Source organism: Python bivittatus, unplaced genomic scaffold (genome assembly GCF_059951505.1).
Source record: "Python bivittatus isolate LINGU-HERP-01145 unplaced genomic scaffold, Pbiv_v1 ctg000350_np1212, whole genome shotgun sequence".
NCBI classification, from domain to species: Eukaryota; Metazoa; Chordata; class Lepidosauria; order Squamata; family Pythonidae; genus Python; species Python bivittatus.
Genome location: NW_028277074.1, coordinates 6,500,310 through 6,522,607, shown reverse-complemented (window position 1 = coordinate 6,522,607; position 22,298 = coordinate 6,500,310). Strand labels below are relative to the sequence as shown.

Here is a 22,298-nt window from a genome sequence, read left to right as displayed (position 1 = left end):
TGTTGCTTTGTCTCAATCAAGGCTACTTAAAGTCATCTTTAATTCTTCTAATTTTAAATGAATGTCACCCTTCTTTTCCCGAAATGAGTTTTGCTGAGGACATATCTAAGATAATATGGTTGATGATGTGATCAGGGGTTGGGATCTGCCCAGCTCCTGTTGTCCACTTTAGGCTACCACAGACATGCCTCTTCCCCTCCCGTCCTTTGACACTGTTTTCCAAGGTAATTCTATTTTGGGCAGTGGTAGCATCCAGTTATTTCAATCTCAGTGCTCTCTCTGGGTCTGCCACGTTTCAGAGCCAATTTTCATCTTGAAGGATTGGAGCAGCCTGAACAGCACTGGAAGCAATGGAAGGAGGGTCTGCCTAGTACAGCAGGAGAAAGGGAGAGAGTGTGTGCAAGCAAGCACACTGTTTTTATTGCTTCAAGGTGCAACTTACTCACCATGCTTGTCAACTGTTACATTAAACGTAGATATTAATACATATTATTTACATGTGTTAATAACATGCCAAGTCATTGATCTCAAGAGAATCTGGGAGAAATGCTTTTTACCCAACAGGTCTCTAGTTGCTTAGATAAGTTCCATGGGAAGAGAGACTTTGTGGAGACTTTGTCTCTTTCCACTTTTTCTGCAAGTGTAGTCCTTGCATATACCGAGCCATCGCACTGACTTGACTTGCCAGCACATGTTAGTTGTGTTTCTGGTTACTTTAAAATACACGTTTAGCATTTTTTCAGAAGTGTTAAAGACATGTTTAAGTAAAAAAAAAAAAAGCTTTTATGTGTTGTATTTGTTTTTATACAATTTAAATAATGGCTACTTATTACTGATGTTAATATGGGTTTAGGAAAATTGATTATGTACATAATTTAATTACTACTTTGTTACTGATCAATTTTTATTTCTTTGGTGAATATTTTTTCATTTTATTTTTACTTCTTCATCATGATCCATAAAAATAATTCAAATTATAAAGCTTCAGAAAAAGAAAAGTTTTTAAATGACAAAGAATGAAACATTTTATATGCAGTGGAAACACAGTACAGCATTTTCCCAGCACAGCACAGTGTCAGAGCAAAGGCTAGAACTTCTCATTCCACTATCTCTTCAGCAGACATATTGAATTCACAGTTGGGTATGTGATGACTTGGGAAATGATAATTGGTAATGTCCTAAAAAGTAGCAAGACATATAAGGCTCTGAGGGAAGGGCAAATGTGACTAAATGTCTACACCAAAAATGTTGTGCCTATATTAAATTACAATTGGTAATATTTACAGAATATTAGAATGGGAAGGGACCATTTGAATCACTGTTCCCTTCAGAATTATGCAGACTTAAATTACAGATAGAGTTTTTTTCATTCTGAAAACAAAAACAAATCTCTCCAATTCTCTTGTTTCCTCAACTATGGGAAATTAAGGTAATTAAAAAATTGCTTATTTACAGTCAGCACGTTAGGGATCTTATTATTATTGAAAATAATTTAGATTGCAACTACAAGATAGTTACAAACCATTAATCTTTATAAGAAGCTAGTGGAGGAGGTTCTTCAAGTTCATCCCAAGAAAGGAGCAATGGCAACATATAACCACTTAGAAACTCTAAGGAGCTTAAATGATAGTAATTTATTAAGGCTATTCAATTAATTGGGATTTGCACAACTTCATAAGGTCTATCCACACTGGTTCTCAGCTCCTACATCTTTGAGTTAATCAGAAAAAGGATCCATATTTGATGAAATATTTCTCTAAATAACCTCTTCACATTCCCTCTTCTTTTACTTTCTTCATTCTTATAAGTTTGTTCATTTGAGGCTTTTCACTGTATGTTACAAGAGCAGGAAAAATCTCTATCTGGTTCTTCCTTCTTATCATGCATAGATAATTTCCTTTCATGTTCTATCTCAGTCACCTTTGTTTTTACATTACAAAGTCCAAATAATTTTAAATTTTCCTTCTGGGAAGTGTCGCAAACTCTTGATCTTTTTAGCTACTCCTCTGTTCTGAACTTTTCTAGCTCTATCGTTTCCTTTTAAGGGCTAAGTAGCCTGAACTGTGTACTATGGTAGGATCCCCACTACCATCACTGAGATGATGTAAAGCTTTTACTTATTACTGACATTTTGGTAGAGTTGGTTGGATGAGTCCAGAAGAAGCTATCCCCCCACTGGTGGGGATTCCAAGTTCTACTGTATTCACCCATATAAAGGCTTTAAAAGTTGTTTTATTTTTTGTCTGTTTCTTGTTAATCCCACCACAGAATCTGTTGCTTCCAGAGCAGCTGTTAACAGGTGACTTGATGACTTGAGGAAGATGGCTTTAAAGCGGGTGGGGTGGGCCCACATCACCCAGGCAGGCGGGACTGGGATTTGCAGGGAGAGTTTTGTGTGTTCTCTTGTTTGTTTAACCTTAATGTGTCTATTTTAGGGCTTCCATTTCAGTTTTCCTCTGCTTCCTATCTCAGTATGGTAGGAAACTATACCTTCAGATTTCAGCATTCATGGCAGGGGGGCCCAAGGACCTCAAAAGGTAGAGTCAAGGACCATAGCTTCCCTATCCCTGTTTTATAATATCAAAAACATCCAATATATTAGTGAGGTGAGACTTCTTTCAGGATCACTGCAAATTCTTCTTCAGCTAAGATGGGCAACCTATAGCCCCGGTTTTTTTTTTCCGCTGTCCCTAGAATGCCCTCTCACACTACCACTGATTTTCAGTAGCACAATTGTTCCCTGGAATTTGGAAGTGAGAAACTCAGCTGAAATGTAGTACATGCCTTGAATATTCTTTTCATGGTTTAAAAAGAAAAATCATACAGCTCTTCTCAAACTGGACAAAAATACATAATCCCAATCCTGCCAATGCATGATGCAATCTTACAGCCTATGCATTTTAACTCCCCCTCCAATAAGATCCTCATTGATGGCATTTGTGGAGATGGGGTTTCCAGACATTATCTACCATTTGTAACCTCCTTTATTTTCTCACTGCTTCTTTCATCTTTTTTATTCACAGTAAAAAATCATTCCAAAGAAAAGGTGATCATTTGAGAATATCTTTTGACCAAAAACTTTCATTTTGGGAGTAATATATATTAATATCTACATTTAATATAAACAAACCAACCAATAAAAAACAAACAAACCACAATTATAGGGCTCTTTTACAAACCTCTTGTACTATGGCTGATACTTTTGAAACATTGCATTTTCTACATAAACGAAGTATCGCTTAAGAATTTTGGAGCAAATCCCCAAATTCCATCTCTATACTATAAGTGGAAGCTGAGGGAGATTGGCTTGCCGAATGCCTGTTGTCAGTTCATAACTGACATTATGTTAGTTCATGGCAAAGGTGAGATTCAGACAGGGACTTTCTGACTCTGGGAGTGATTCCTGTGTCTGTTTCTTGAACATTCACTGCTAAGTGGTAATGAGATACTGCTATGGACTAAAGCTGAGGCCATTTCTAAAAGTACATAGCCACTCTAACTGGTAATAAGCAAGGTAGATCAAGAGATGCTCTTCTGTGTTGACAGATGCATGCTAACTTACCTGAACTACTATACAGAAGCTCAAAGAGACTAAGCCAGAAAAATCCCTTTAGGCTGGACAACATTGGCTCAGTCTTCTGTACATGCATCATTTCTTCAGTTTACCTGAACAGAAGCAACAAAAGAGCAAGAAATTACAAAAAGCAAAGTAGAAGTTCCTTACAGTGAAAACTATTTAGCTCACCCTTTCCTAGTCTGATGCTCCCTGGGATATCTGGATTTGTCAGCTTGCATTTCCTATAATTCTCAAGTTTGGCCATCCTGGTTGGGAATTTTGGATTATACAATTTGATACACATACCAGAATGGACAAGGCTAATTTGGGTAAGATTACAAATACACTGATTGTTGCAGTCTAATAATTTAGCTCCCTCCATGTTTATTCACCTCTGTGGAATGTAAGGTGCTATATGAAGACATTAGTATCTGTGTTTAGTTATCTGTAATTAATTACAAAACATTGGTGAAACATGGACTTCAAGGATATACAATTACTGCTTGAAAGATATTATGTAATTAATTGATATATAAATAACAAAAAAGTATTAAATCAAATTTCCAGAATGAATCCTAAGTTTACATATTCACAATTTCATCACTGTATTGTGGATAAAAAGATGAAAAGCACATCTACTAACCATATGTTACAAGTTTTATTTATGTATGTGTGTGTATGTACACAGACATGCACAATCATACATATATCAAACACACACAAATACACCATTACACCAATACACACACACAATATAAGAATCAGCCCTTAAAACCAATACTATCGAGCTTAGTCTGAAAACAAACTGAAAATTAATAGAATGATACCTGTAATATGAAAGACAGGAAACTTGAACAAATATAAAGTATTGGGGAGAAAAACAGGTACCAATGGATTTAGAGACAATGGAAGATGGGAAATCACAGGATAGACTACAGAAATTCCAGGAAGGATTTAAATAGGAACTGATGGAAGATTACATTGTATTAATGATGTAGTGCTGTATATACTTTGAATTCAAGATTCTACAAATACCCATAAAGAAACAGGTAAGATTGGGAACAATTTTCAATTGCCAGATCTGCTGTGGAAAGTTATTAAGAGGTTAGAAAGCAGACATCAGTAAAATTGGGATGGTAGAGGTTCTAAAATGAAAATCTTATGTGGAAAATATGAAATAAATAAGATTAAGATTGAAGTGGCACTTCAGTTGTTTCCAAACATGTACAGTAAAAAGATATATCAAGAAGAAAAGAAAAACCAAATACTTGTTGTTTCCACTGGAAATTAATTATAAGGGTGGATTGATTAAAAAATTTAGGAGAGGAGAGCAAACAAGCAACTGTGGCTGGAGCTCAAAGATAAGGTCCAAGCCCCACTCTGCAGACCAAGTGGATAGCAGGTGAGTAAAGGATGACTTGTGACCTAGGCAACAGCAGCCATTTCGGGAATCAGTGCCTTTGTTAGCATAGGAATGTGGGTGATCTGCTAATGGCCACTGCAGCACCCTTTCTTATTCTTAAACACATATGACCTTTCCACATTGCTGAACTAAAGTGCAATCCACCCATCCTTGAATCAGCAGAAATCTATATTGGCTCAGAATCTGCTGTCCCATTTCTGATTCTTAAACACCTCTGTTACATATCTTTCAAGTCATTTCAGATCCTTAATGATCTTTCAAGATAATCCATGACAATATGTAACAGATTTGACCCAGCTTGAGGCTGTCCTTGTATGGTGTCAGAGTACAGTAAACAAGTTACGCCTGTCTCACTCAAAGGTTCTGGACAAGATGAAGTCAGCATCATAGTGACATGGCAGAAAAATATGTTGCCAGAGCATGCTTGTGCTAAGGCTCAATAGATTCATTCATTCATTCATTTGATTCAAGACCACTCGACTCCAGATGGACTCTGGGAGGCTGCAAGTGGCTCATAATTAGGCGTTGCTTGCCTGAAACTATACATGCTTATGGCTGTTTATTATATTGGTTGTTTTTTTCTTTTTCTTCCAAATATATAATCTTATAACAAATCATTCTTATTCTCAAGAAAAAATATTATTCTCAAGTTATTTGGATGCTGTACAGCTAATATAATGTATGTATTTAGAAGGGGCCCTTGGAAGACGATTAAATCCAAGGCTAATATTATCTAGTTGCTACTAGAAGATGCTGCTAAAGGATTTAAAGCATTCCTATCTTGAAGAAGCAGTTGGAAAAAGAAACTGGTAGGTACCTTTCTCTATAGTATTTTAAAATGTACCTAATAATGCTAGGAATTGAAAAAAGAAAGGGAAATTAATCACTAAAATGCAAGACCTCTCTTTCAGTGTTCCACTTGGACTGGCATACAGCCTTATTCTCTTAATCCTTGTTATACTAGCTTTCTGAAAAACAAAAAAGACCAAATCTTTATAAAATAATAGATTATATGGACCTTAGTTCTCCATAAATGATCAGTTTTGAATTATCTATTCAGAGTACAGCAAAATATAGCAAAGATAAGGAAGCAAGAAAATCCTTTATAGTCAACTTACAATACGCAGAAATCTGAGACTAGTTGCTTGAACTGCAAATCAACATTCTTCTTTCAGCTGGCTGACTTACAAAGCCCCAAGTCACTCATTCTTTAAACAATGATCGTAGCAAAAGATTAAGAAAAGCTAAATGTACCACCCACACAACTTCCCTTTTTCGATGTCTGAAAAATTGTAACTTTCATCAACACTTTCCATTTCATGAACGAGAGATAGGCTGATAAATCTAGCAACTGCACTAATCAGCAGTATGATCCCTAAGGAAGTGTTTTTGAGTTACAAATATAAGTTAGTAAATGTAGACTTGACGTACTAAATGTAGCCTTGTTGCACTTCCACATCCCAAGTATCTCATGTTACATAGCCAGCTTTGTAAATTGTACTGTTTTCCATTTATTTTTCAGTATTATGTCATCAAGTCACATGAACATGAACTTCCTTGTTAATTTGCCAGAAAGGATTAGCTATACTACTAACCATTAATTTCAAGCATTTTATGGACTTCTTAAGGGTTAAAATTGCTGGGTATTTATTTGGTCAGCACTATGTATATAAATGCAGCTTTATGTAGAATGAGAACAACATTATGTACTCCAAGAGGACCAGTGCTGTACTTACGCACAGTAACATTAGATTCCAGTCTTCATTATATAATGGGGAAGGGAAAGCCACACTTTTGATCTGACTTCTTCAACCTGATTTCTCCAAAAACGTTACAAGTACAAACTTCTGAGACTTACAGGAATGATCATACTGGTTGGGTACTCTGAGATTTGTAGTTTAAGATTATCTGGAAATTGTCAGATTGGGGAAGGCTGTTTTAGTTAAAATGATTCCTACTAAGTTTCAGAGCCCTTCCTGAGTATTCTACTAAGAAGGCCCCAAAATCTAAAACTGTTAGCACCATTGAAGCTGCCCCTTAAATATTATATTTGGAAGAAAACAAGGATTCAGTGAATAATAACTGAAAATATTTATTTATTGAAAATTTATATGGCTACTCATCTATTCTGGATGATAAGCAATCAATTTACTTACACACACACACACACACTATTTTTAGGGTTGTGAGATCCATCCATCCATCCATCCATCTCTCACAACCCTAAGACCAACATTAATAATAATCCAGTACCAAAAAGAAAAACTGACACACTATATAATAATTTCACAAAACAGAGACAGATATACTGGGCAACCCTAACATCCTAGCCCTAATACCTGGGGGAAAGGCCAGGTCTTAACAGCCTTAAGGAAGGCTAAGAGGGTCGGAACCCTTAGAATCTCAAAATCCATAACCAAGACAAGAGTGCTTATATATTTTTGGATCCAAAACCCCCTCTCCCAGTCTTGTTTTTAAATATTTGTCATAGATTAGATTAGACACAACTCTGGAATTAACCTTTTTCTTTAAAAAAAAAGGAAAGGAAAGGAATTCCAGTAATGCATAGGCCTTTGTGGCAGACAGTACGTTCTGATTTGGTGTGAACAGGTAGCATTATTATGTGATCTGAGGATTCTTTGTGTTGCTCTACTTCTGTAACAGAAAAATTATCTTTTAAAAACATAAGGGGGCAAATTGTGCCCCAGTATATTTTCTTCTGTAAACTATAAATCACAGAATAGTCCCTAGAAATTCCTTTTCTTTTTGAAAAACTGAGGGACTGGGTACTATTTGTTTTAACTTTTTTCATTTCCTTTCTTTAAATATAAATTCATTACATTTTGGATTATCTGCATTGGTTTTTATAGATTGACAGGGAGGTAGGATATATATTAACTACAGTCAAGGTGAGGAATTTTAGAAATTCCAGATTTACTATGAGTTCTGGGATTACTGAATAAAATGGACCATAATATTTTCAGTATTTTACAAAAGAGAGGACAAATAACTATTCAAGATCCCTGCTTGATAGGGTCAGTGCAGTAAAGTACTGAGGATGTATGAGACTGTGACCTTAAACCAGTGTTCATAAAGCCCATTAGAACTACATTAAAATCTGGTTAATTATTTTCAGGGTAAATGTATTTTCCAAGAAGCTAACACATATTTTAGCCTGAAAGGGGAAGCATGCCTTATAAGAACATTACTACAGAAAAAGAGGAAGATTCTCAAGCATTAGGCACACTTAAGACCACTATTAACAACAGTAATAGTGATAAACTCAAAGAACCTTACAGGAAAAAAATGAAATAATTATGCAAACATGCAAAAATAAGATAAAACCAACCCAATTCCAAAGCCCAGAAGTGAAACAGATGCAGGAAAATACAGCAACAGTAATATCACTGAAAGCTAAGTAAAAATCTGAAAAATAAACACAATCAATTAGTTGATGGCTTGATAGCTTCAATATATTTATGCATGAGAGAGCAATATATCAGGATAACCTCAAGATTGCAGAAAGATAAAAATATTTTCAAGAAAAACCTAAGTGATTGAGAGAAAGGGGCTGGGAAATGTCCAATAAACTCTGAACATGCTCAGGAGCAGGGAATGCTAATTGATGGCAGCTGGGGGTTGGGGGAAAGGAAAGGGAAAAAAGATGATTATGCCTGGAATCTTGAAGGGGGAGTCTTTTACACCTTTTGTATTTTTGTTATTCAGGCATAAGGCATATTAATTTATTATATACCAAAAAAAAAAAAAGTATGATTCAGCAGGCTAGTAAGAATACTTTGCCCAATATTTTGCAGAACTAGAAAACATTTTTAGAAAAAAAGAGCAAATTCTGCAAAATGACCACTGAAGAGTAAAATACTATCAGAGTCGCAGAATATTAAGCAGGAGAATACAACATCCTGGAAGGAAGCATGGTTATGTACTGGAATAGAAAATAAGATATTATTGTATGCGTATCATGGCGGGGGGAGGGGGGGTTGCTGGCTTTCTGTGCTTTTCCATAATAATTCTGCCCAGAGTCATTAAACTGAGTGCCCTGAATAAATAAATTAATTAATTAAAATAAAATAAAAATCCATGCTTCTCTTTATTGTTACAAGAATTACACAGGAAGGATCCTCTTTTGTAACCTCATTTGCTTTTCAGCTGCAGCTCTAAAGTAGGGAAAGGTTTAGAGGAGATCCGGACCAGATTAAATGATATATTTGAAGATTTTCTAACCTCTGGGGATATTTGGAGCAATAAGGGAGTGTGAGGCTTAGCCCTCCTTTCCCATGCAGCACAACAATTAAGGGGTTGTATGCAGACCAGAGGAAATCATTGGGTCCCTTTGTGCAGTCATGATCTCTTAGCCTAATCTGCATCACAGGAGGGTTCTTGTAACAGGAGGTTGTTCCACATACCACCTCTGGAGGAATATCAGGGATGTAAGGCTGACAAGTAACTAAATATAAAAGGAGATACGAAGGATTAACATGCACGCTCTGACATGTGCCTCCAGAGATGGATTGATTAGGTGCCATCAAGTTGTTTTCAAATCCTAGCGACCACACAGATTTTCTCCATGAGTCTCCAGAGACTGCAGCAAAATAAAGCAAGTTATCTCCAGCCCTTTGCATACCTGTGTTGGAACCTGCTGCAGGTGTAGCTTGCATAGTGGCATCACTGCCCATGCTCAAATGCCACAAAAGCACATCTTGTTCCTCGTTCACCAGCAAAAAACAGGCTGGCTAGTCTGCCCAGTTGGCTTGTGGTCTGTCATTAAATGCCAATCACAAGCCAAAAACAGACTGGCCGCAGCTGGCCTGCTTTTTGCTGGTAAGCAGTAAGTGACACACACACATACACACACACTTCTTTTTAAAAATCTTAAAAAAAAAAATCTGGGAATTAAGTTACTGTAGACAATTGACTTCACTGCCTATAGTGACCAGGACAGCTGGAAATAGCACTAGTTATCTCATGTGGAACTCTCAGTTCCAGAAAGACTGACTTTCCTGCATTTCAAAGATCTTTTTACTTTTGAATAAAACCTGCAAATGTTTTGCAGGTAAAAAAAAAAAAAAAGTACCTGCAACAATCCAAAAAGGAACACCGTATGAGCATTAATTAGGAAAAGCTGAAAAGGGCAAAAACAACTTTTGTACTTCACCAGAATTCCATGCTAGGTATTAAGCAAAACAGGAACACAGCAATGGCAGCTGGGAAAAGAAAATTCAGTGGCAGGAATGATGAAAACATTACTCTCTACAGGAGTTTGCAAACTTTTTCAGGTTGCAGAACTTGTTAAAAAAAAGTGTCCTGGAATCTTTAATCAAGAGGTAAAGTTCTAGTGATAAGGAAAAAAAATGGCAATAAAAAAACCTTGTGCTTGTTATAATTCATTTGTGCAAATTTATACATTAAAGGTATTGGTTTCACAAAATGAATGCCCCAATTACTGTCCCAGATACTTACACTTATTTTAAGTAAACGGTTTATTGTAAATGCAAAATTAACATTTCCAGTGTACAAAAATTAAAACTTGAATCTCACAATTACTTGGGCAGCTAATGTTTTAATCAAACAAATCAGTGTTCAATGACTGGCATGTAATTGCTTATGGATGCCCTGGCCATGTTCAAGTGATATCACCATCATCATCAAAATCATCATCATCCATAGTCTATCATGGAACCCCATCAAGTTCTCGCAGAACCTTAAGGGTTCTGCAAGATAGAGTTTGAAAAACTCCACTTTACAGAATGTAAGTCTGAAGAGATACTTTACAAGATCAAAGTTGGACTTTGCCCAGTGCAAAATGAGTTGCATACTGAATGAATGCTCTACCCATTTAGAAATATAACACTAAGAGTTATTTGGATTTGCTTTTTAGTATTAATTGATATATTATCTATTCACTGATCTATTATGTAGATCTCCAATACGGTGGAGACTAAATGTCAAAGAAGAAAATAAGAGCTGGTGTTTACTTTAGAATAATTTTATCTGGTGCATAAGAAACTGACTTTCCACTCTTCACATATGTTACTCTACACTCCTCTCTCCCCCACCAAGCTGCCAAAGATGTGCTTACCAGGGATGATGAGAACTGCAGTAAACATCGATGGAATGTGTCATGGAGAACGGGCCAGAATCAATATAAGACGACAAGTCATGTAGTGTTTTGATTGGAAGGTAATTTTCTCGCATAATTATGACTAGTAATGACTCTGTCCAATCTGGCATTTGGGGAAGGAGGAATTACTCAGTTCCTTTTCTCTCAACTCTTAATCTAAGAGATGCCAACATATTTAACTTTGTGGGTACAAGATTATTCCTTTGCTTCACTGCTGTTCTTGTCTATCCAACTGATGGCTTTGAAACAAAAGAAGAGTCAATTCCTCCTTTAGTCTTCCCTTCCCACAAGTTGCAGCGAATGTCATCTAATCTCATTCAACCTGCAGAGCACCTCCTTTCATGTAAAGATAGCAACACATTGATACATGAGGGCTTTTTTCTCTCTTATGCCTGCTGATAGCCATTCTACCTCGCCTTGTTCCTCACCTCTTTGAGTTTTAGTCTTGCTACTTTGTGCCACTTCCGCTGCTCTGAAGACAGGTGGGTCCTGCTTGTCACTTTTGGATGTCTTTTGTATCCAATAATATAGACCTGGGTTTAACAGTTGCTGCAGTTTCTTAATTTTGTGGAACTGTACTGGAGATGCCACCAATGCTGAAATTAGAATCTGGGCATTGTGGCCATTACAGGCTTCAAGTGTGTACGTGTGACAGAAGTGCTACGTGAAAAAGCATATAAAATCCAACCCACCAGGCACAGTGATTCTTGCCCAACTTCTATAATGATCATTCATTTTTGAAGGTTTTTTTTTTTACATAGGTCTGTCTAGCAGCAGGAAGGATATAGTCAGGGCCACAAAGGAAACAGGCTCTCCATGGCATTAGAATAATTCCCCTCAGTTCTTCATGCACCAGAAAAGGTTAGCCCACTAATGAGCAACCATACAGGCCATACACAACCTTCAGGCATTTTATATATTATACTTAGATCCTATTCACTTTTTTTGATGCCCACTTTATCCTTAGAGATGGCTGGGATCAAGTTTGTTCTTTTCCACTACTATTAGCTGTAAGAAATCAAGATCTGGGGAGGGGAGTGTTAACTTTACTCCCACTGATCACTGGGGAAATTAAAACCATGCCAGTTTCCCCAGTAAGTTCTGCAGGTAAATAGTGATCTTGATCGGAAAGGAGTGGGGATGAAAGTAAAGCCGCCCCACCAACAATCTCTGCAGGAAGATTGTTATTGCCATTAAGAGCAGGAGGAAACAACTATCTTGATCTAGACAGGTGATGGGAAAAGGGATTAGAATTTACCATTACTGGTGTGTGGGTGTATGTGTGTGCATATGTGGAGAGAGAAAGTGCAAAAGGCCAAAATATTCTGCAACCATTAATTTAGTTCTTCACCCAAAACAGGTTACTCACCCATGGTCTACTACATATTGATGGAAAGGTAGATTCTCAATGGGAATAAGGATACAAAGAACAAGTAACTCTTAGTCCAGACTGCAACATTTTCTGGAACAGTTAAGTTAAAGAAAAAAATAATCCTTCTACCATGTATTAAAGCATAAGAAAGGAATATCAAAATTAATCATGAGGAGGGTTTCTGCTGATTTCTGGCTCACAAGTTGTCTATTCCTGCTCTGGGAAGTCCGTAAGCAACTGGGATAGGTGGTTAAAAGCTTTGCGGAAAATTCCCTTTATCATAGGGAATTATTTTTTGTGTGATAGTAATGAATATCTGCAGTTTAGGGATTGGTATGTAGCGCAGCCGGAGTTCTCCGAGTTCGGTTTTTGGGTCACGTTTCATTACCCTATCACTTCAAATCATTAGTGCAGAAAGTTTGGAGAAATGAAGTTCACTGGTTGGCAGGACTTTGCAAACATTTGGATGAGATGATGTTGTGGGTAGGTATTGTTTTCCAAATGATTTATGTCTTGTTGGTGGTAGATTATTTGTTTAGCTAATAAGGAGGTGGTTGTGTGTTGGTTGTTTCCTGTGTGATCAGTGTTGTTGATACCTATGTGCTGGGATAGTTTGTTGGACAGTGTTTTTCTTTTCCTGTATTTGTTGAATTGTACTTTGGTCTTGGTTATTATGTTTATTTATTTTTGGTCTGTTTAATCAATTTATATGGCTGACCATGTGAGCAGCTAACAACACATATTTTAATACAAAACCAATATTAACAAAGGGCAAAAAACTGACTCAAACAAAATCCAGACAAAACAACTCACAAAGACCTGTCAATGGGCCATCTAACTTCCCAACCCCCAGGTCCTAGGTTGATTTATTTATTCAGAAAACTTATATCTTTTATCTGATAATACTAGGCAGCTCACAATGAAATTCATTAAAAACAGAATATAACCAATTGAACCCCACAACACCTATATTCCAACCACAGCACCACAAGATCCCATCAACTCTACATTTGCTGGACTCACTTCTATCTAGCCCAATACCTGATGAAAAGCCAGGTTTTCACAGCCCTCTGGAAGGCTCATAGGATGGGGGCCCTCCAAATCTCACGGGGGCACTGTTCCAAAAGGTCAGACAGCCATGGAAAAGGTGCATTTCCAAGTTCCCATCTGATGGCAACATTTAAGGGAAGGGAACTGGAGCGTGCCAACCCCGATAGGAGGGACAGTTGCACTCAAGGAGAGGCAGTCCTGCAGATCATCTGGCCCCATGACATTTAGGGCTTTAATGGTGATAAGCATCACCTTGAACTGTACCTGGAAAGCAACTGAAGCCATTGTAACTCACACAGCAGTGGTGTAACACAGGCAAAAATGTCACTGCATGCTGGAGCAGTTGTAATTTCCAAGTGGTCTTCAAGGGCAACCCCAACCCCAAGCAACCCCAAGTACAGCATTGCAGAATCCAACCAAGAGGTAACTAAGATGTGAGTAATGGTGAGCAAGGATGCCTGGTCGACGAAAGTGCACAATTAGTGCACAAGCTGAACCTTGGCAAAGACCCCCCTAACTATAGTTGCCACCTGCTCCTTGAGCAGGAGCTGTGAGTCCAGGAAGACCCTTAAATTGCTCTCCACCTCCGTCTGGGGGAGTGCTGCCTCACTGAAAGTCAAGGTTGACAATTCACTGGACCCTTGGGGGGGAGGGGCAAAGCCACAAAGCCACTCCATCCTTCCAGGGTTGAGTGTAAGCTGGTTCCTCTTCATCCAGACCCTTAGAGCCTCCAGGCACTGGGTAAGCACCCAAACAGCATCACCTGTCTGGCATGGGGTAGAGATATATAATTGAATATCGTCAGCATACTGATAATACTGCACCCCATGCTGTTGAATGACCCATTTCAGAGGCCTCAAGTAGATGTTAAATAGGAAAGGAGAGAGACTGGAGCCCTGAGGCACCTCACAGAGAAGAAGCCTAGGGGTGGCCCCCACATACCAACACCAACTCTATTGCTAACCACAATTGGAATACTATGTACTATTCTGATGACTGCACTTCACAAGGATCTTGCAGAGCTAGGGGAAAAAATGCAAAAAAGAGCAACCAAAAAGTCTGGAGCAACACTCCTGTGAAGAAAGCTTGCAAAGTTTAGGGTTTTTAGCTTAGGGAAAGAAAAGTGACTAAAGTGATTATGATGTAAGTACACAAACTGATACACAGTGCAGGAAAATGGTCTAGAATGAGTTCTTGTCCTCCTCTTTAAGTTTAGAGGTTGGATGGTAGAAAAATTAAGACATGCAAAAAGAGATATTAGTTCATGTGGTGCCTTGGTTAATTTACTACCACAAGGTGCAGTAATTAGCAGCAAGTTGGACAAAGGATCAGACAAATTTACTGAGAATAAGGCTACTGTTAGTTATTAATCACAATGGTCATATATTAGTATTAGGGATAGTAAATGTCTCCATATGAGATGAAAGGCCTCGTGCTCATATTTTGCTTGTGGGTTTCCCAGAACTACTTAACAACAGAATGACAGACGAGATGGGCCTGATGTAATCCAAACCAACTTCTCCTACGGACTTCTTGGGCCAGTGCAAGCCCTGTACTGGGCCTAATAGCTGCTTCAAGGGGAAGATTTTCATTGGCTGCAACGGGGCATGAAAGGTTAAATCTCATTCATGTGTTGTTAAACATTATACCAAAGATGCAACTTCAAGTGATGTATTTTGCATATAGCGGAGCTTGATTCAGAAAAATATTTAAATCTCTTTCTCTGAAATTTAGCAGTGGTTCACTGTGGCTTGAACATGTCTCTCTCACTCACTCACTTTTTTTTTTGGTAATTTTTGAGAATGCCCTACCTGTATCTGTTCCTCTTATGTTATGTACCAGTACTTCTCAATTCTCAAAAATACAGAATATAGAACAAGTATCCAAAAATGAAGAAGTAGTTGGCTCATAAGTTATACTGCTGACCATTTTCCCCCTACCATAGAATATTACCAGAGGAAACAGCAAAGCAGGGTCATGTTCTGCAGAAAGCTGCACCTTCTGGCCAAGGGGTTTGGGGCGATGATCGGAAAGGGAGAAATTACAATGTGGAAATTACTCATGGAAAAAAGCCAGACTGAGCATTGACATAAATTGCAAAGAAAATAAAAGCATGATGTATTGAGACAAAAACTGCACCGTGGGCAAGATACTGAAAGAACAACTTAAAACTGGAGCAGCAGCCACAGGGCTGAGCCCATTGGGCAAAAGGTCAGAGTTTCAAGTATTGTTCCCAGAAGCCTTTTGGGTCTCTATTCCCAGCTGTGCCTTCTGTCTGAGTATAATGGCTTGGTAGTTCCTGCTACCAACACCAGTCTTCCAGAGAATAACTCATCTGACATCCTCCTGCATCTGAGAGAGAGAGGGCTCCCATAGCCTGTCTTGCTTTTCTGGCAAATTTAAAGGGAAAAAAATGAGGAAAAAAATTCTATAGTGTCTCCTCATGACCCTGTAGCATTTTTTTTTCATATATAATTTTTATTTAAAGTCTTAACAATAATAAGAAATACAAACTAAAATAGAACAGAGAAAACAAAAAAGAGATAAATAAAAGAAAAAGCTAAAGCTGCAATAAGAAAAAAAGTAGAAAAGAGAAACAAAAAAAGAGGAAGAAATAAGGAAAAATACCAAGTTATAAAAAAGTGGATTCCGATATTCTTAACTGCAGTTATGAGTACAATTATATTTTAACCTCTCTAAACTTATATCATGACTCTCTTCTTTCTATAATTTATCCTGTCTAATCATCAAAACCATCAATCACAAGTTCACTTTTTCCATTTTTACGCAAAAAGTTCATAAGGAATTTCCAGTCACCAATAAATGTAGATATTGTCCTTTCTCTAATCAAAGAAGTCAGTTTGTCCATCTCAGCAAGTTCTATCAATTTCACCAACCATTCTTCCGTAGTGGATAATGCTGAATCTTTCCATTCATATTCCCCTTATCTTCTTGTTTTGTAAAATCCATCAATTACCTACTTTCCTTAATAATAAGCAATCAGAATTCCCACAAAGGTCCAATCTGTTTGTCTGATTAATTTTACTACTTTCAAAGGCACTTTCATCAGAAAAGAAAAATATTCTTCTGTTTTCTAAAATTACTGTGCCCTCTATCTGTGATTCAAGAAAGTTTTAAACAATCTTAAGCTTTTTGCTTTTAAATTAAAATCCTTTAAGATGTTTTTTTTTTCCTTAATTCCAAAAAGAAGGCAACTAACCAAATATCTTTGTTCCTTCCTGCCATTCGGAATATCTCTCTTAAGTTGTAAACTGATTGGATCCAAAGGTGTTTATGAAAGTGAGGTTTTTGTGGGTCATATGTCCATAAAGGCTACACAGCAGTTTTGGGCATGTTGATGTCCCCATGGCTCCCAAGCCACTCAACTCACAATCAACCACAAGAAACTCAATTCCTGTCATCTCCTAGTGAGGAGCAGCTATCCAGAGTGCAAGTGGGCAATCCTCCAATCTCTCCTCCTCTGAAGAGACTTTCATCAACCAGAACCTGCTGTCTGGTTGCCAATTTCACTGTGGTGCTATCCCCACTTGTGGAGATGTTCACAGGGATGTCTAACCCACCATAGGACCTCCCCAGAAGCCCTCCTAACCCTGTAGCATTGATGCATGTAGCTAGGGAAATCAGCCTCCTTTCCCCTTCCCCTTTGGGAGAGAGACCAATCTCAGAAGAACTAAATAAAATGTAAGGATAATTTTAATAAAAAGGAAAAGAATGCAAAAATCCCTTTTTAACTTTATATCATTATATTAAATGGTAGAAGAATTAAAAATGAGTAACTGTTCAAGCGACAGAAAGCATCTCAAAATAATGGCTGGTGTGGGTCTTCCGGGCTGTGTAGCCATGTTCTGGAAGTTTTGTTTCCTAACGTTTTGCCAGCATCTGTGACCGGCATCTTCAGAGGGCAGTAGCACACACAGAAGCAGTTCTCTCTGTGCCCAGGATGATGTGACCCTGTTGTGGGAATTTATAGAGATCAGCAAGGGTGCCTGAAGGGGGGAGTGTGTGTGTGGGAGGGGTTGGGTTAATGATTGGCTGCTTGTTTTGGTGTCAGAATACGTATGTATCTTTCCTGGGGGTTAGGCAGGGTTGTTAACGAGTGGCTGCTGAGGGTGATTAGCAAATGAACATGCTAATCACCCTCAGCAGCCACTCATTAACAACTCAATAGAAAAAACCCTGCCTAACCCTCAGGAAGATACACACATATTCTGACACCAAAACAAGCAGCCAATTATTAACCCAACCCCCCCCCAAAATACACACATACCCTTCAGGCACCCTTGCTGATCTCTATAAATTCCCACAACAGGGTCACATCATCCTGGGCACAGAGAGAACTGCTCCTGCCCTCTGAAGATGCCAGTCACAGATGCTGGCAAAATGTTAGGAAACAAAACTTCCAGAACACAGCTACACAGCCCGGAAGACCCACACCAGCCATCATATTCCAGCCATGAAAGCCTTCGACAATATATCTCAAAATAACCTTCCACAGAAAAAATATAAGGCTCTGGGCAGACCATAAGACAATGCTGGCCTGCTCCTACTTAGAGAAAACTCCATTTTAAAAAAAAATTCAAAAGAGTTTCAATAACATAAAGCACAACGCTGAGCCTACACAGAGAAAATAATTGCCAGAGACAAAAATAGTAGGCAAGTACATGCATAGATAAGAAACAATTTGGTATAGTGGTTAACAGTGCAAATTGGTAAAGTGACTAAAAGCCAGGAGACCATGAGTTCTAGTCTGGCTGGGTGACTGTAGGCCAGTTACTCTTTCTCAGCCCTAGAAAGAAGGTACTGGCAGGCCACTCTGAAAATGTTGCCAAGAAAACTGTATGGACTTGTTCCTACAGTCATAAGGAATCAAGGTTGATCTGATGGACCACCACAACAGCTACCCTACTAATATACTATGTGCATTCTAAAACATACTCCCCAAAATAGAAAGTAATAAAGGATGAAATAAATAGAGATAAGCATTCTAACAGTCACTAAACAAGTGGTTTGTAAGCAAGGACTACTTGTGTTAAGCATTTAGTATTAAGCTCAGATCTAAACTTCTTTCATATTATAATTCAATGCACTTTGCAATTTTTATCAATGTCATACAGTGGGGCAAAAAAGTATTTAGTCAGCCACCAATTGTGCAAGTTCTCCCACTTAAAAAGATGAGAGAGGCCTGTAATTTTCATCATAGGTATACCTCAACTATGAGAGACAAAATGAGAAAAAAAATCCAGAAAATCACATCGTCTGATTTCTAAAGAATTTATTTGCAAATCATGGTGGAAAATAAGTATTTGGTCACCTACAAACAAGCAAGATGTCTGACTCTCACAGACCTGTAACTACTTCTTTAAGAGGCTCCTCTGTCCTCCACTCGTTACCTGTAGTAATGGCACCTGTTTGACCTTGTTATCAGTATAAAAGACACCTGTCCACAATCTCAAACAGTCGCACTCCAAACTCCACTATGGCCAAGACAAAAGAGCTGTTGAAGGACACCAGAAACAAAATTGTAGACCTGCACCAGGCTGGGAAGACTGAATCTGCAATAGGCAAGCAGCTTGGTGTGAAGAAATCAACTGTGGGAGCAATAATTAGAAAATGGAAGACATACAAGACCACTGATAATCTCCCTTGATCTGGGGCTCTATGTAAGATCTCATCCCGTGGGGTCAAAATGATAACAAGAATGGTGAGCAAAAAATCCCAGAACCACATGGGGGGACCTAGTGAATGACCTGCAGAGAGCTGGGACCAAAGTAACAAAGGCTACCATCAGTAACACACTACGCCGCCAGGGACTCAAATCCTGCAGTGCCAGATGTGTCCCTCTCCTTAAGCCAATACATGTCCAGGCCTGTCCGAAGTTTGCTAGAGAGCATTTGGATGATCCAGAAGAGGATTAGGAGAATGTCATATGGTCAGATGAAACCAAAGTAGAATGTTTTGGTCTAAACTCAACTTGCTGTGTTTGGAGGAGAGAGAATGCTGAGTTGCATCCAAAGAACACCATACCTACTGTGAAGCATGGGGGTGGAAACATCATGCTTTGGGGCTGTTTTTCTGCAAAGGGACCAGGATGACTGATCCATGTAAAGGAAAGAATGAATGGGGCCATGTATCGTGAGATTTGGAGTGAACACCTCCTTCCATCAGCAAGGGCATTGAAGATGAAACATGGCTGGGTCTTTCAGCATGACAATGATCCCAAACACACCGCCCGGGCAACGAAGGAGTGGCTTCGTAAGAAGCATTTCAAGGTCCTGGAGTGGCCTAGCCAGTCTCCAGATCTCAACCCCATGGAAAACCTTTGGAGGGAGTTGAAAGTCCATGTTGCCCAGTGACAGCCCCAAAACATCACTGCTCTAGAGGAGATCTGCATGGAGGAATGGGTCAAAATACCAGCAACAGTGTGTGAAAACCTTGTGAAGACTTACAGAAAACCTTTTACCTCTATCATTGCCAACAAAGGATATATAACAAAGTATTGAGATGAACTTTTGATATTGACCAAATACTTATTTTCCACCATGATCTGCAAATAAATTCTTTAAAAATCAGACAATGTGATTTTCTGGATTTTTCCCCCATTTTGTCTCTCATAGTTGAGGTATACCTATGATGAAAATTACAGGCCTCTCTCATCTTTTTAAGTGGGAGAACTTGCACAATTGGTGGCTGACTAAATACTTTTTTGTCCCACTGTACGTAGCATTAATTGCACAACTTAAGTGTTCTTATGTTCATTAACATTTTAGAAATCATATCCAACTTTGATATAACTTTTTCTCATTTTTAAAGTTTAATTGACCTTAATCATCACAGTGTTAACAGTTTCCAATTTTTATTGTATACATACCGCTGTACTCAAGTAGCTGTATTCTATAATATATTGTTTGTATTTTGTAACCAATAAAACACTTAACTTGGGGGGGAAGAGAATATTTGATTCACTGGAAAGGCTACCCTGACACGTAGCAATCCTGGGAAGTGGCAGAGGACATGCATACACCATAACTGCCTCTAGACAATAATGACAAGGAAGACTACGTGGTTCCTACTACCAGTTATTGTTGCCAAGGAACAAGAGAGGAGGGGCACACTGCAGTTTCATTTAAGTCTTCCATCTCAGACTTGTTCATTGATGTAGGGCAAGGAAGCAGAAGCAATTCTGATGGGAAAAGTAGTGTGACTGAATGTGGATTTGACTTAAAGAAGAGGGAGCTGGTACAGAAAAGACAGCTGAGTCCTGGGAAAGTAGAAACATGAGAAATAAACTCTAAACAACTCCACTGGGATTGTGTTAGGCATAAGTTAAAGTAGAGAGGGGATTTGACAGGTTTTCAAAGTTCTGTTTACTAACTGCACGAAAGTCCAAGACTCTAATGACTCCTGTTTTTTTTAAATCTTACCTGTATCAAAGGTGAACATAACCCAAGGATTGGATTCTTCCTATGACAACATCTCTTTTATCCTCCTTCCCCAAGAGCCTCATTCTCCTTGACAGCAAGGAATTGGTCATCCTGTGGGTGGGACAAAGCCATTGCATCCTGGAAGCTCTTATTTACATACTTCTCTGGCTGTCTAAAGATCTCTACTTCAACTACTTTGGTTTCAGGGAGAGACTTTCTTTCTGAAAGACAGGAGAAAGTATAAACTATGCCAAACAGGTAGATAATCATACACTTATCATGCTAGCAATAACCTGGAAAGCACCTTCCCCCTTGCTGGCTCTCTGCCTTCACACTGTTGGTGACTTAGTTTTTTGTTTTTTTTCCAAAACAAAAAGCAATTTGCTGTGTCCCCCCCGCCCCGCCCCAGAGTTAGATTCCTCGCTTCCTTATATATTAAACTTACTTTGAACTTCTGGAGGTAGAAGGTCAATGTACCGAAGTTCCTTGTCCTACTCTTTCTGAAAAAGAAAAAAAATGAAGAAATTTTTATCAACTCTCCTGTTTCTGTTGGCTCACTGCAGCCATACATTCCTAACTGTCTCTCCTTTTTCTAAAGAGTACTGGACATGACCCATTCACTTGATCAGCTGCAGCTGTAAATCTTCTCCCCTCAGGTCATGGGATCAGCAAGCAAGCATTTCATCCAGCAGGGGAAAAAAAAAGCAAACATACACAGCTTCACCCACATACCCAACAATCTTCTTAAAGAAGCTGATCATGATTATTCCCTCATTCCAATCATGTGTAATTATTGTTCCACTACCAATCTCTGTGAGAATTTATTCTCACACAACTCCAGTCTCAGGATATTTCTCCACAGATCTGATGAAATGGACTATAGTTCACAAAATCTTGCAACGTAATGAAATTTGTTTTAAGGCTGCCACAATTTTTTTTCTGCAACAAACACAGCTGTTCTTCTGGAAATGTTTAAAATTTTAAATTGTACAAAATGTGGTTAATGACATTCTTTGTAGATTTATTCTTCACACTTGAATGTACAGATTGAAACCTGTTCTTTTTTGACTAGGCTCATTGCTAATGAGAATAGTCAAAGGATTTATGGAATTGAATTGATAGTCATGATATGTAAATAAATGCATCTTCAATATACCCACTATACTTCAGTTAATACGGACTTAAAAAGTAGCTTCAGTCACACTTGGACCTCTTTCCAAGAAGGCTGAATGATCTAATCCTGAAAGTATCCATTCTGTAATTCAAAAGAATCTCAGTTAATCAAAACACATTCTGCAGAAAATTTATCTAAATCT

At 38.3% G+C, this 22,298-nt stretch overlaps 1 protein-coding gene across 6 annotated transcripts in view; it reads right to left on the bottom strand.

Moving 5' to 3' along the window:
* Positions 1 to 22,298, bottom strand: part of LOC103059816 (T-lymphocyte activation antigen CD80-like) — a 57,081-nt gene that overhangs the window by 30,008 nt on the left and 4,775 nt on the right. For 3 of the 6 annotated variants that reach the window (XM_088144549.1, XM_088144547.1, XM_088144548.1), the window contains exons 2-4: positions 21,428 to 21,482; positions 20,983 to 21,203; positions 3,563 to 3,666 (exon numbers count right to left, since the gene is read on the bottom strand). In XM_088144549.1, coding sequence (XP_088000675.1) covers positions 3,563 to 3,653 — 91 coding nt within the window. In that variant the 5' untranslated portion in view covers positions 3,654 to 3,666; positions 20,983 to 21,203; positions 21,428 to 21,482. Of the gene's footprint in view, positions 1 to 3,562; positions 3,667 to 6,097; positions 6,243 to 20,982; positions 21,204 to 21,427; positions 21,483 to 22,298 lie in introns of those variants that run through there. The other 3 variants (XM_088144551.1, XM_088144550.1, XM_007427947.4) reach the window with 2 other exon arrangements.